The sequence below is a fragment of the Tupaia chinensis genome, unplaced genomic scaffold (assembly GCF_000334495.1).
Source record: "Tupaia chinensis unplaced genomic scaffold, TupChi_1.0 Scaffold139871_1, whole genome shotgun sequence".
NCBI classification, from domain to species: Eukaryota; Metazoa; Chordata; class Mammalia; order Scandentia; family Tupaiidae; genus Tupaia; species Tupaia belangeri.
In genome coordinates, this window is record NW_006199750.1 from 1,272,011 (window position 1) to 1,287,331 (window position 15,321).

Below are 15,321 nucleotides of genomic sequence, written 5' to 3' on the forward strand. Positions count from 1 at the left end.
TAAGGTTTTTGCCATAGAGCACATGCACTCACCAAAGAGAGACAGAGACAGAGACAGGGAAAGTGAGAAATCACCCTCCCAGAGGGGGTGACCACACCTCAGTCCCTTCTCTCCCATTCTCCTCTTGGGATTTTGGGCAAGCACACTCACATGTCCAGAGTGATATTTTTAAGCCTCCAGTTCCAGGACTTGATCTGTGGTCATCCATGTGGGAGGCCAGATCCTTAACCACCATGACACTTGCTGGCTCCAACTCAAGGCGTTTCAGTCATTATTCATTGATCAGAAATGCATTGAGCAGACTTTTTTTTTTTATCCCATTTAAAAAAAATTATTTTCATTTCATTTTTTCCATACATTTATTCACATTATTATTTGTCTTACAAAATGGATATTTTTGAGCAAACCTTATACGCTAGGTGCTAGGTAATGCTCACAGTCTGATGAGAGGTCCAAACCACAGTACCTCAGCGCTAGCATCTTCATGGGTGAATTACAGAGAGTTAGGGAAACACCTGGATTTGGAGGCGCATTGAAGGTTTATTTGAAGACTAATGAAACTGAAACTTGAATAGAAAGAAATCCCATGTAGACATTGATTGCCATTTACCTGTTTGAAATCATATTTCTTTTTTTTTTTTCCTTTCTCAGAAAAATGCCATCCACTTTTTGGATAACAGTCTCCTAAAATATAAATAAGCTCTTCTTAAAAACTAAAATGATTATATTGGATGGTGGGAAATATCATAATGTATTTTTCTATGTTTTGCTATGTAAAACTGCATCATGGCTTTCCCCATGACCCAGTACTGTAGAATTTTAGGGGAGGATGAGATCTCAGAGGGGTCCAACCTGCTTTGCCACCAATTCCTTCCCAACTGTAGAGCGAGGACAAGCTCTCCAAAGCGTGCCAGTGAGTCAGGAAGCAGGCCTCACTCAGGCCCTCACTAGTTCAGAAAGTAAATGTTCAGGGAAGATGACACCTCTCTGCCCTGGACTTTTTTGTTTTGAAGAAAGGGTGTATCATGCCCCGAATCCATGCATAGTACTTTTGTCAGGCCTCAAGCCTGTCGCATGTTTGTATATCCTTTAACATAGACCAAGTATGGAAAATGAAAAAAAAAAAAAAAAAAAAACCCAGATTGTGGCAAGCTGTTAAAAATTAGCACTGAAATTCTGGCTGGCACCTCTTCACCCTGACCTAATTAATCTGTCTGCTGAAGGACAGGAAAATGACGGTTTTAAATGGCTCCTGTTTGCATGGGAAGCTGAGACGAGCTTCTGCAGGTACCGTATGTCTCAGGTGGACGTGTCTCATTACATCCTGCTGACTGCTGTCATTTTGCACCTTTGTGGAATTATTACCTTCTCCTCGGCTGTGTAGCCTTTCACAAGCCGTAGTATCGTAATTCCCCAAGTGGAAGAGTCGATTCTTCCCCTGCATACATCATTTCAGTCATTTACTTCCAGGACTTGGTCATCTACAGTATATCGACTCCATTGTCGTCTTTGTGGGAGCATTGTTAATCTTAACTCTATAGTGGGGAAAAAAAAAAAAATCCCCCCAATTAAAACTGAGCTGGAATACTCAAAGGCACTTCTAAGATGGCATGGTCCTTCCCAGCCCTGAAGCAACTTTGTTTTTGTTTTTGTTTTTTTAAGTAACTTTATTGGGACTAGCAGCTGGTGTAATGGTTACATTGCTGACTCCCACATGGCGGACCATGGTTCAAGTCCTGGACCCAGAGGCTTGAAACGCATGCCAGGTGCATGTATGTGCATGCCCAAGATCCCAGGAGGATAGTGGAGGAGAAGGGATTGCAGCGTGGTCATCCACCCCCAGGGGGGAGGCAGTGTTTTCTCACTTTCTGTCTCTCTGTCTCTCTGGTGAGCACATGCACCCTGTAGCAAAAATTTCTCTTAAAAAAAAAAAAATAACTTGATCATTGGAAATGGGGCACTTTTTTAAAAAAGAAAATCTGATGTAGCTCATTGAAAAGCAAGTAAAGTAGAACTTGCCTATGTCCAAGGTCTTGAAAGGTGATTCTCGTCACCACTGGGTGAATGTGCTCCCTGGCTTGGAGTTGTATTCTACAGATCTGAAACAGTACAGTATGGGGGGGGGGGGGGGGAAATTAAGATTAGACATGTAGAGGACAGCAGATGTCATATTGGTTAAGGCGCTGGACTCCCACATGGCCCACTGCGGTTTGAGTCCTGGACCTGGCCACTTTCCATCCCTCTCCCCCTCCCTCTCTCTCTGGGGAGGGCACATGCCGTACAACAAATTAAAATAATAAATAATATTGAATAATTCTTTTAAAAAAGAAAAAGATTACATATGTAGGTATAGGGCCTTGAAGAGTCCTACAGCTTAGGCCTCATTAGCTTCATGGCAAACCTTCCTCTGGTGGTGGTGGTGGTGGTGTGAACAATAGTATATTGAGTACTTTTTTTTTTCTTTTTTGAGAGGTTTTTGCTATAGGGCAGAAAGACAAAGAGAGACAGAAAGCGAGAAATCACCCACCGTGGGGGATGGCCACACCGCAGTTCCTTCTCCTCCGTTCTCCTCTCGGGATCTTAGGCATACACACACACTCCCAGTGTGAGTTTAAGCCACTGGGTCCGGGACTCGAACCATGGTCGACTACATGGGAGTCCAGTGACATAGCCATTACGCTAACTGCTGGTCCCCAGTGTCTTGAGTACTTACTATGCCTGGTATGTAAGTGGTTTTCATATGTTAACCCTCACCACAACCCGAGGCACTGATCCAGAGGTATAGAGAAGTCGCGCCCACAGTCACACAGCTGGGACAGGGAGCTGCTGGGAGAGGGAAGAAGGGCAGAATAGAACAGAGCACTAAACGGAGAGCAGAGACCTCCATCGACCCCCGCTTTGCCACCGCCACAGGGGACCCTAGAGAAGAAACACATCACCTCACCCTCACTGTGCAGTGGGGAACTGCCTGCACCCTTTCACATACGTCCTCAATTTCGCCTGGAAAAAAGGAGTATCGATGCCCGCTGTGAGCCCTTCACTTTGTCGTTCTGAGGTCAACAGAAAGCGTGTGGGATCGCTTTGTGAGAGTAAAGTGCTTGGACATGTAGTGAGGAGCCACAGCTTTCTCTCCCACCTTCGTGTCATAGGTGCGGCTCAGAAATATTATTTCCCTTTGTGGCCTTTTTATTTTGCATCTAAGTTACTTCTCGGACATGCTTTTTCTTTTCCAGGTTACTTGTCTGCAAGACTTTTTTGGAGATGATGATGTTTTTATTGCATGTGGACCTGAAAAATTCCGTTACGCCCAAGATGACTTCGTCCTGGATCACAGCGGTGAGGCACTTGGCTGTTCCGTATCCCCTGAAGTGGTTTGGGATTAGTCACTCGGTGCTAAGTGGTCTAGTACAGATGGCATTGGGGGTACTCTTTGTGAACTGATGAAAGTGCCGAGTCAAATGAAAGCATTCATCTAGTTTTTTAAAAAAGAAGAAAGAAGGGACCAGCAGTTGGCATAATGGCTATGTTGCTGGACTCCCGTGTAGCTGACCACAGTTCAAATCCCAGACCCAGTGGCTTAAACTCATACCAGGGATGTGTGACTGCATGTGCATGCCCAAGATCCTGAGAGGAGAATGGAGCAGAAGGGATTGCGGCGTGACCATCCCCCCGGGGCGTGATTGCTCCCTTTCTGTCTCTCTGTCTCTGTCTTTCTGGCGAGCCCACGCGCCCTATAGCAAAAACCTCTCCAAAAAAAAAGGGTAAACTGCTAACTGCAGAAGCAGTTTACAGAAGGGAAACAAGCAGGTTAACCATTCTTACTGGGGTGTTCCCCCCCTACCTAAACACAGTGGAATCTTAATGACCTCTATAGCTCAGGGCAAATGGGTCTGGCCACTATTGGTCATATCTCCAGGGAGCACCTTAAGGTAGGGAGTTTTGGGTTATTTAGCAAAGACAGTAGGAATGTTAACCACTCTGTTTACTCAAGGCAAAAGGAGACAGCAAGTTCCCAGTACAGAGAGGAGTTCAAAATGGAGGTGCTCCTGCCTCACACGAATTCGTGTGTCTGGAAGGGTGTTTGCTATTTGTGTTGTTGTTAATATTATTATACCGTCACCATTGCACGGTAAGATTTTACAAAGACAGCAAGTCTCAGACCTACTTCTACCATCATCACGCTTATGAAGACGCGTAGTTCTTCTTTAGTCTTTTTTCATCAGTTATTTAACGTGCGTTATGATCTTGATGAAGTCCACCTCTGTGCTTTTAGGCTTCCGGCAACACCTTGCAGGGCAGAGCCATTCAAAGTCCATAGAATTCAGCTCACCTGGTTTTAGCCCAGTAAAAGTCCTCTATGGAAAGTGGGAAGCAGGGCTGCTCCTTCCTGAACCTGGGATGTCCTGAAGTTCTAGGTGGGGAGCGCCCCCTCTCTACATAGCCTGCTCATAAAGAGGGGGCAGTGCCTTTGAGATGCCCCCACCTCCTCCACACACCACACCTTTCCACCACGGAATACCTCCTCCCGTCCCTAATGCTAATGAAGGAGCAGAAGTCGCTGTGGCTCCCTTTGTGTAAGGTTTTGATTAGAGCCTTTCAGATGCTAACGAGCCTCCTCAGTGTGTGTTTTCCTGATTAGTGTACTTCACATGTTAATTTACAGCCCCTGAGGTATAGATTTAAACTAGCAAACCCAGATTTTAATCTTCCTCCAGAAATTGGAATATTTTAAAGAGTATTACAGATAATATGTTATCTATTGTAACCCTTATGACTGATTTATTCTTAGGACAGGCTTTATTCTTCTCCCAGTTTCACAGGGAAACAAAAACCAAGTCTTGGAGCCTGACTGAGGTCCTCCAGTTAGCAAATGTCAAATCTAATATGATTCATTCAAAATCTGCATGACTCCAAAACCCATGTTCTTAATTATTCAAATGAGAAGCAACCACTTTATCTGTTCTGGCACTCAGTTCTCTACACCCTGTTTTATATGGTGATTTATGGAAAACCCCAAGTTTTTTATTAGAAGCTAGTTTCCCACTTCTGATGCCCATACTTAGGGAAGATGGAAATGAGACAGCGAGAGCTTCATAAGTTAGAGTCCCGTGTCCTTCCATGGTAAGACGATGGGGGTTTGAGGAGGATAATAATCAAATTTAGTCTTTGCTCCTCAATGCTACCGATTGTAAAAAGCAAGTTAAAAATGTATAGATTAGGCTGTGAATACTTACGTGTTTCAGTTAGGACGCTGGATTTTCTGTATTAAGAACTCCACCTGAACAGAGAGACAGCATCGTGAGATGTATAGCTTAACTGGAGATAACCTTAGGTGTCGTTAAGGATGGCTGCTTTGTACATTAAATTGTTAAATATAATAGTGACCAGGTCATGACTCTAGGCAGCAGGCTATAATCACATGTGATCGATCTGTCTTTGGTCAGTATTAAAATGGTCAGATTTAGTCCAGCCCAAGGCCTGGTGGTTAAGGCAGCTGGATCTCATATGACAAACACGAGGTTCAAATCTTGGACTTGGTGGCTTACAATACATGCCAGGCACATGTGTGTATGCATGCCCAAAATCTGGAAAGAAGGGAGACATGAGGAAGGGATTGTAGTGTGACATAGTTGACCATGGTTTGAGCCGGAGGCTTAAATATAACACCGGGCCTGTGTGCATGTGTTCCCAGAATCCTGAGGGGGAGAAACGGGAGAGAAGGGATTGTGGTGTGGCCATTCCTCCCTGCGGGGGTAGTGGTGATTTCTTACTTTTTGCCTCTCTGTATCTCTCTGTCTCTCCGGTAAGCACATGCACCTTATTGCTAAAATCTCTCTCCAAAAGAGAAAAGAAAAACCCAGATTTATTTAATGCACTTTGGTCTCTTTGCAGAATGCCGTGTCCTGAAGTCATCTTATTCTCGATCCCCAGCTGTTAAGTACTCAGGATCCAAGAGCCCTGGGCCCTCCCGACGCAGCAAATCACCAGCTTCAGGTAGTGAACGGGAAAGGGATAGATGGTCGTTGAGCGTCATTTCTTTCTATATATTATCCTTCAATTATTACACACTACTAGTCTTTGCAGGGCTCACGTGCAGTCCAGTTCCAGAACCACACGTCGCTTGTATCACAGTTTTTAAAACCAAAAAGTGAAGCCCGTTTTGCTAAGTTCTAATTCCCCTAACAGACCTGCGTATGTTTTGTTCTTACACATTTTCTTGCCAACAGCTTCTTGACCACTGTCTGCTGCATTTTAAGTTGTAGACGATCTGATTGTGGGTATATCTTACCCTGACCTCTTATTGTTTTAAAATACGTACCCATACCACACAAAGATGTAATTTCTGGGTAAATTTCCAGTGACTTTTTCCCCATCCAGCAATATAATAGCAACACTCATTGCTGCAAAGTAGTACTTGATTTCTTCTGGCATTTGAATGACCTATCATTAAGTTTCTTTCTGGTCCTACGTAGTATGGATTTGTATCATTTTCCCTGTGTTGACGTTTTTTTCTAATTAAAAAAAATCTGTAAGTACCTCAATCTGTTGATTTGATGGGTCTGTTTTTGTTGATAGTAATTAATAATTCTGTTGCTACCACTTCCCAATAAGGAAAGAATTGTGAAAAATCGTGATTTTTTTCAGATGGGAACTCTAGAACATGTAAAAGTAGAGGTCATAAACCCTCTTCGGCACCGACCTCTACCACAGACCCAGTTTTTGGGCCTTCCACATTTCGCCGCTCCCGTGTCACCTACCCCACTTCCTTGCGGGCGGGTTGTTTAGCCTTCTTTTCGCACACCCACTTAGACCTGCTGAGTAATACTCTCCTTACTGTCTCCTCCTCTTCGCATATACTGCATGTGTACAGTAAAGAGGGGTGGCCACTACTCCAGTGCCTATTCTACAGCCAAATCCCCAGGTGAGCCATGGGTGCGATGGCTTTGTCGCTCTGCTGGGTTTTCGTTTCTGTGTTTTGCCACGTTTCCGTTTCCTTCTGCTCCATTTCCATCAATGTATCTGGCTGATTCCAGTGGGTATCTGTGTGGTGAGAAGCCATACACAGATGCTTCAGCCTCCTGTATTAGAAGATTGATTATCCTCAGGAGCGGACTGGGGCCTGTCTGTGTGTAGCTGAAACACAGAGTGATCATCCCCCTAGGGGAGATCTGTCTACCAATTGACTTTGGAAGATTTTCTGGTACTGACAAAGGCTACATAAGTGTTGGTAGAGTGAAAATGACCTAGAAGCAAACATACTCTTCTACCCACACTCCCCGCCTCATCCCGGGGCCGAGTGTTCGGGAATTGTTAAAATCTGAAAAGTCGAGGTGAAGAGCTTTAAACTAGCACATACTGTTGTACCACGAGGAGCTTCTTGTGCAGACAAGGAGGTGGCACTACTGTCTTTCTCATTGTCAAACAATTATTTTCATAAGCGTACAGGCTCTGTTTTAATGCACTCTCCAAATAAACGGCTGTTCTATTGGGTCGTTGGAAGTCTTGATGCAAAAATGCGTCATGACTTTCCTGATGACCCAATAGATAAAAATAGAACAGTTGACAACATACGCATTTTTGACCAAAATTATCTGTCTGCCATTAATCTTATACTGTATTATGCTCTCTGTAAAGTCTCTCAAGCCTGAGCAAGCTAATATAACATGAAATTTACATAAACACACTGACCTGGGTTTACCATATGGTAGTTGGAGATTTCTGTTAGGTTCCTACATTTTGTTGTAGGTAATAGGTTTGCAGATGCTTATCATATCTGTAAAATGATTAAAGAAAAGTAGGGAGAGTGGTTCAAGAATTGGGTATGATGATTAATTCAATTTTGTTCTCCAAAGAGCTAAAGAAAAAACATAAGCCTACTGAACTAAAGACATATTTCATAACCACTTTTCTCCTGAAGAGCAGCTGCTCCGTAACATAGCCTAATAAATATATAAATAACTCTTTTTAACTTGAATTTGGAATGCTTAGAAATTGGGTAAGGAAAATCTTCCTTTTCTAGTACATGAAGTTTTCAACCAAGTCCTTATTTAGATTGGAGTTAGTAGAGTGGGCCTCAAACTCATAAGTAAAAGGTGTGCGATTTAAAACTTACATTGCAGAGGGTGACTGGTCTTTTTATAAGAAACTAACTCCATGTGTAATCCAGCACTTACTACAGTTGTAGAAAACAGAAAGGCTGAGTCACCTTCTAAGACTCATCTGCATAGCATTTTCCTGCACTCGCTACCACCAGGAAAGAGTTCTGTATTTCTAAATGCCTAGTACCCAGGAGTGGCCAGCAGTGACATGATGGTTAGGGCGCTGGATCCCATGTGGCTGACTGCATGGTTCAAGTGCCAGACCCAGTAACTTGAAAAATAGGCCGAGGGTCTGTGTGTGCATGCCCAAAATCTCAAGAGGAATAATGGAGTAGGAAGGATTGAGGTGTGACCATCCCTTAGGGGGGGATGCTTTCTCACTTCCTCTTTGTCTCTGTTTCTCCCTGGTGTGTGCACATGCTCTCTAGCACAGATAAATTTAAACAAACAAACAAAAAATATATGTAGTACCTGAGAGTATACTTATATTTTTCCCCCATTAATTTATTTCATGACAGACAGGCACCCCCAACAGGGGCTGTTCATGCCCATCCTCTGTCGGCCAGATGCTCAGTGATCTGGTCTGCTCAGGGAGGTCCTAGGACACGAACCCAGTACCTTTTCCACACGGGTTCAGTTGCATGGCTGATGTGCATAGCCTGGCTGTGTTACTTGTATAGATTGCTGTAGTTGCCACAGACCTTTTTCAGAGCTCTCAACTTTGCGCCATCATCTTACACGATTTTAGTCTTGGCCAGAAGAGCCGCTTTCCGTGAAGTCTTCTGGTTGACTAAGTTCTTTGACAGAACTCTGGGAAATAGCTCATTCCTACGTAAGAAACACATAGATATTAATCTACGTAGCACACATGGGAAAATCATTCCCGTAAGTTGAATCTTAAAAATCCTTCTTGAAGGTTTTTAGCTTGTGAATCTTTCATAGCCCACCAAGATAAAAAGTATTCAGAGTGAACAGAAATAAACAAAAAGGCCCCCAGTTTATCTTTTACCTTACCGTTAAGGACAGGAAGTGAATTGTGGGGGGGGGAAACCAGGGTATAGTGGAGGAGTAGGAGCTGCAGGGTCTGCTCACCCTCCGGGTGGCAATGCAGGCAGGAGGCAGAGGACCCAGCATGTTTATTATAAACACCAGCTGATTACCCTCTTTGAAGAGATTTTATACTTTTTTAAACATTTTTAAAATTTATTGTAAGTTGGCGATAGGGCATGTGCACTGGCTGGAGGGAGACAGAAAGAGAGAGAGAGAGAAAGAGAGAGAGGTGTATGGTAAGAAATCACCCCCCAGAGGGGATGGCCATGCCACAATCCCTTTTCCTCCATGCTCCTCTCGGAATTTAGGTTATGCACACAGAGGTGCCTGGCGTGTATTTTAAGCCCCTGGGTCTGGAACTTGAACTGTGCAGTCAGCCTTGTGGGATCCAGGGACCACTTGCTGGCCATAGGGATTTTTCTTTTTTTTAACAGACTGATTTTTTTTTTTTTTTTTGAGAGGATTTTTCGCTATATATAGGGTGCATGTGCTCGCCAGACAGACAGACAGACAGAGAGAGACATAGAGACAGAAAGCGAGAAATCACCCCCCAGGGGGGATGGTCACGCCGCAATCCCTTCTCCATTCTCCTCTCGGGATCTTGGGCACGCACGCACACATGCCCGGCATGAGTTTTAAGCCACCGGGTCCAGGACGCGAACCACGGTTGACTACATGGGAGTCCAGCGACATAGCCATTATGCTAACTGCTCGTTCCCAACAGACTGATTTTTAAGAGCAGTTTTGGGTTCATAGCCAAATTGAGCAAAAGGTACAGATTTTCTGTATGCATTCTGCCCCCAGACATGCAAAGCCTCCCCCATGGCGAGCGCCCCCACCCCCAGCGTGGTCAGTTAGCTATAGCTGAGGGACCTGCAGTGACCATCAGTGTCCCCCAGGGTTTGCTCATTTACACTGGGGTAACTCTTGGTGCCGTGTGTTCTACGGGCTTGGACAGAGTCATAATGACATGTGTCTGCCATTATTGCCTCATATCAAGTACTTTCGCTGCCCTGAAAATACTTGTGAAGAAAAGGATCAATGTTCGACTTGTAAAGAAAAACTAGGGGCTAGCTCCATGGCCTAGTGGTTAAGGGAGCTGGAACCCAGGTGGCTGACCATGTGGTTCTGGTCCCAGCCCCGGCAGCTTGAGAAATAAGCAGAGTACATATGTGTGCACATGCCCAAGATCCCAACAGGATGGAGAAATGCAAGAGAAGGGACTGCAGTGTGATCACACCCCATGGAAGGGGTGCATGCTCACTTTCTCTCTCTCTGTCTCTCTAATAAACACAAATACTTTCTGACAAGTGAAAAGAAGAAAGGAAAGATTTTGAAAGAAACAACATTCATTGACATTTAATCGAGCAATAACCAGAGGTGTTGAATATGCTCTCTCTCTCTCTTTTTCCCCTAAAGGCAAATTCTCACTACGTTATGGTCCTTCAGCCTCCCAAGTAGCTGAGACCACAGTGTATACACTGCTGCTTCCAGCTTCTTAGGTTGGGCAGGGAATCATACCTGGGCCACCCCTGTGGCTTCAGTTTGCCGAGTAGCAGTGTCAACCAGTGTGTATTCTATAGTGACTGGGACTGAATGCCCTTACGTTTCTAAGAAATTGCACAGTTACTTGTACTTGTATCTTTAGTAACCACAAACATTTGTTACGAAAATCTGATAACTGACCATTATTTTTGAATGAATGATTTTCTATGAGAAAAATTAAAGTTTGGGAGTTTTTCAATAACTGAAAAAAATTCATCTTTACTGACTTTTTAAGATGAGCAATACAATACTCAAGCATGACTTCATAAATACAGATATCCCTTTTCTCAAAAAGTCATCTATTAATAAATAGTTGTTGGCCCACAATTTCTGTCTCCATGCAAGGACTAGTGTTCACTTTTTAAAAGTTTTGGTTTTTAATTGCTACAGGGCATATACATTTGTAGAGAGACTGAGAAAGAGAGAAAGTATTTTACAGTGGGGAAGTCATGCCATAATCCCTTTTCCTCCATCCCATTAGAATTTGGGCATACACATGCCCGGCATGTTTTTCAAGCCACTGGGGCCAAGATTCAAGTCATGGTCTGCTACGTGGGATCAGCCTTCTGATGCAGTGTGCTATAGGGTCATCCCTCATGCTCACTTTTTTGAGCTACCTATTCAGGACTTTTTCCTCTGTGTTTGCCTTTTTATACTCATTAGCATTATTTAAAATAATAATTTCAGGGCCAGCAAGTGGCATGGAGATTAAAGTGGCTGGATCCCACATGGCCAACTTTGCCATTTGAGTCCTAGACTCAGTGGCTTAAAAATCCTGGATGTGTATGTGTACTTGTGTGGATGCCCCAAATCCCAAGAGAATAGAGGAGAAGGGATTGTGGTCTGGCCATCCCCCCGGGAGGGGGGTGATCTCTCACTCCCCTCCTCTGTCTCACTCCAGCAAGTATACACATCCTATAGCAAAACTGCATATTGATATATGTATATGCAGTTCTCTGCTTCCTCATGTTTAAAAAAAAAAAAAGTGGGTAGACATATTTATTTCTTTTTCCATAAGGATGAATGGGAGTTCCCATCTACTTTGGGTAAAAGCTTTGAAGACTAATGATATAAGAAATTACAAATATTTTCTAGAGGAGAAAATGTATTGGGTTATCAGAAAAGTCATGACACATTTTTGCATAGAAAACTGTAGACAAAAAAGTCCTGACTTTTCTGATGACCCAATATATACCAACACTAGAAATTGCCTAGCAGCTTTGAGAAATTCCTGCAGAAACGGGTCTATTGGGTTGTCAGAAAAATCATGATATTTTATTCTATGTGAATATTGTGTCTTGAGTTTTCCACAACCCAGTAGGTGTTGTAGTTAGGAAAAAGCACTGTCGTACTAAAATGTCTGCCCAGCATTCTGTAGTGTGTGTTAATGTTCCCCTCTTGATAATAGAGGCTGAACTCTTAGCATAGGATCTAAATCAAGCTTTCAACCAAAGACACGTATGGAATTAGGAGAAGATGTATAGCCAACTACCAGGACTTGCTCAATAATGAGGAAATTAAACTGTGAAAAAAACAACATGGAAGGAGTTTGAGATAACTAGTCTGGGTATAAAAGAAAGCTGAAGAACATCGTTTTTGGCCTTCCGACAAATAAGTAAGAATGACAAGGAAAACAACTGGTTGTTTTCCCTTTCCATTAAGGATATCCTGTATTTGGATACTGTGTTTGGATTATGGTGGAATTGACCTGGGAGAGCCATAAGAACTCCCTGGTTATTCGGGCTGGTACTCCCCAAGGTAGTGGCTATCTGAGCTTATGCAGCAGTCTTCCCAGGAAACCACCACAAATACTCCTTTTTCTACCTTTGCTGGCAGGCAGGTATATGGATAAGTTCTTGGTCACATTTCTAATTCCATAATGTCTTTTATATTTGTTTATACCACCATTGAAAACCCGTTATTGAAAATAATTCAAGTTTCACTCCTTGTCTGATGTTTTGTCTGTAATGCAGTAGTACAACACATTCTTTTTGCTTTTTGCTGATTGGCCATTTGCTTTGGGCTTTAAATGAATCGGAGCTTCGTGGGAGCTGTGTTGTGCATGCACCTGCTGCTTTCACGCACAGTGGTGGTGTTGAGTTTTGTTGACCTCTGTTTCCTTTGTTGTCTCACGGTCAGTTAATGGAACTCCCAGCAGCCAACTCTCCACTCCTAAATCTACGAAATCGTCCAGTTCCTCTCCAACCAGCCCTGGAAGTTTCAGAGGACTAAAGGTATGGAATAGGATATGTAGCATGGTTTGCAGTCCTGTCATTTTGAATTGCATGGTTTAGCAGCTTAATTTGTGTAAGGGTTTAGGTGCAGTAACAAATTAAAAAGGAAGGAGTTTGGGGGCCAGCAGGTGGTATGGTGGTTAAGGCACTGAGCTCCCACATGGCCAACTGAAAGTCAGATTGAGGACATGCACATGTATGCCCAAAATCTCAGGAGGAGAATGGAGGAAAAGGGATTGCGGGGTGGCCATCCCCTCTGAGGGGTGATTCTCACTTTCCCTCTCACTGTCTCTCTTCTCTGGTGAGCACATGCCCTATGGTAAAAAACATTAACAAAAAAAATAAAAGGAAAAGAAAAGAGTTTAAGATTTGGAGCCAGGTAGGTCTGACTTTGAATCCTGTGTCACAATTTTGATAACTCACTTAACTTTTCTCAATTCTTATTTTTGAGTGTTCTTAGCTTGAAAATGGGACTACAAGGTAGTGGTTAGGATTGAACATAATGTGGTAAAGTACAACGAATAGTAATTTCCTCACTATTTTCAAAATGATTAACAATGACTCAGCCTTGGGAACATCATATTCCTTTAAAAGATCTTCTGGAGGCCAGTAGGTGGTTAAGTTGCTGGACTCCCACATGGCTGACCATAGTTCAAGTCCCAGATCAGATGGCTTTCTTTTTCACTCTCTCTCTGGTGAGCTCACAAGTCCTATAGCAAATTTTAAAAATAATCATAATCAATAATATTAAACAATTCTTTTTAAAAAAGAGCTTCTGAATCATGATCCTAATTAACATAATGTGTCTTTGTTAAAGTATAAAATAGAGTGAAATATTAGAATGACTTTTCTTGAGAGAGAGAGAGAGAAAGAGAGAGAAATTTTTGCTATAGGGTGCATGCACTTGCCAGAGAAACAGAGAGAGAGAGAGAAAGAGAGACAGAAAACCACACCACAATCCTTCCTCTTCTATTTTCCTCTTGGGATCTTGGGCATGCATGCACATGAGCCTGACATGAGTTTTAACTTGCTGGGTCCAGGACATGAACCACCATCAACTATGTGGGAGTCTAGTGACATAACCATTATACCATCTGCTGATCCCTAGATTGACATTTATACCCACAATTGAGAACACAAGAAAAATATGTTCATTTCCGGTGAGTAACTTAGAAGTACATCTAGAGTGTGAAGTGCCAAAACTTGAAATAGTGTGAACATGGTTACCAGTCGGTTTAATAGGCAGTTAGCTAAAAGAAGGAGGAGAATGATAAGCAAAACAAAATTTGTAAGATTTTCCTATATTTTATTTGATTCAGTGGCTCCCAAATAATTTAAATTTGTAAGAGAAAATTTGGAGGCTAGCAGATAACCTAATGGTTCAAGCACTAGACCACTGCACATGACTGACTGCAGTTCGAGTCCTGGACCCTGCTGCTTGAAACTCATGCCAAATGCTTGTGCATGTGTGTCCAAAATCCCAAGAGGAGAATGAAGGGGAGAAGGGATTGTGGCGTGGCTATCCTCCCTTGGGGGGGAGGGTGATTTATCTTTCTTTCCGTTTCTGTCTGTCTGGTGAGCACACATACCTTTTCGTAAAAAGTCTCTCTCTCTTTAAAAAAAGAAAATTCATGGGACTAGCAGTTAGTGTAATGTCTATGTTGCTGGATTCCCATGTAGTCGACTGCAGTTTGCGTCCCAGACCCAGTGGCTTAAAACTCACATTGGGCGCATGTGCGTGTGGGCCCAAGATCCGGAGAGGAGAATGGAGGAGAAGGGATTGTGGCGTAGCCATCCTCCCTGGGGGGTGATATTTTGCTTTCTGTCTCTCTGTCTCTTTCTCAGAACCGTGGGCCTCATGACCTCACAACAGGTCATGAGGCCCATGGTTCCCTCACTTCTTGAAGGGTTCTCCATCTGACGGTAACGTTTGCTTGCCCTAGGCTAAAATGTCAGGTGTGTCTCAGAGGGGACTTGCCTGGTGCTCTCCTGTGGGTCTGAGAACAAGAGTCCACCACCGCCCACTCCCCACCTCCTTGCCCAGGAAGGGGCACGTGGTCTGTCTTTGTGCCTGCTTGCTTATGGACCTTGGCAGAACTTGGACTGAGATGGTTTGGGGGTCGGGAGTACATAGTTCTCACCTACCTCCAGTTATTAGAAACTCTTTTCATTTATCAAAAGAGGCAAGTGTTTTTCTGAGGTATTAAATTGGTTTAGGTCAGTTCCTAGTACAATTTCAATGGAATTCTTAATTCCAGAAAAAAAAAAAGTATGTTAATTAAAAATCACTAATAAGCTAGTTATTTTTGGATTTTTTTTTTCTCCAACTTACTTTCCCCATAATAGTTTGAAAGTACATGGTTATTAATTTGGTTAACTTAATTAGTTAATAT

At 43.1% G+C, this 15,321-nt stretch overlaps 1 protein-coding gene across 1 annotated transcript in view; it reads left to right on the forward strand.

Annotated features, from left to right (window-relative positions):
- Positions 1 to 15,321, forward strand: part of DCLK2 (doublecortin like kinase 2) — a gene marked incomplete in the record, with an annotated part of 212,251 nt that overhangs the window by 134,347 nt on the left and 62,583 nt on the right. The window contains 4 exon segments of the mRNA XM_027765892.1: positions 3,234 to 3,336; positions 5,893 to 5,994; positions 6,872 to 6,922; positions 12,834 to 12,928. Of these exon segments, the coding sequence (XP_027621693.1) occupies positions 3,234 to 3,336; positions 5,893 to 5,994; positions 6,872 to 6,922; positions 12,834 to 12,928 (351 nt within the window).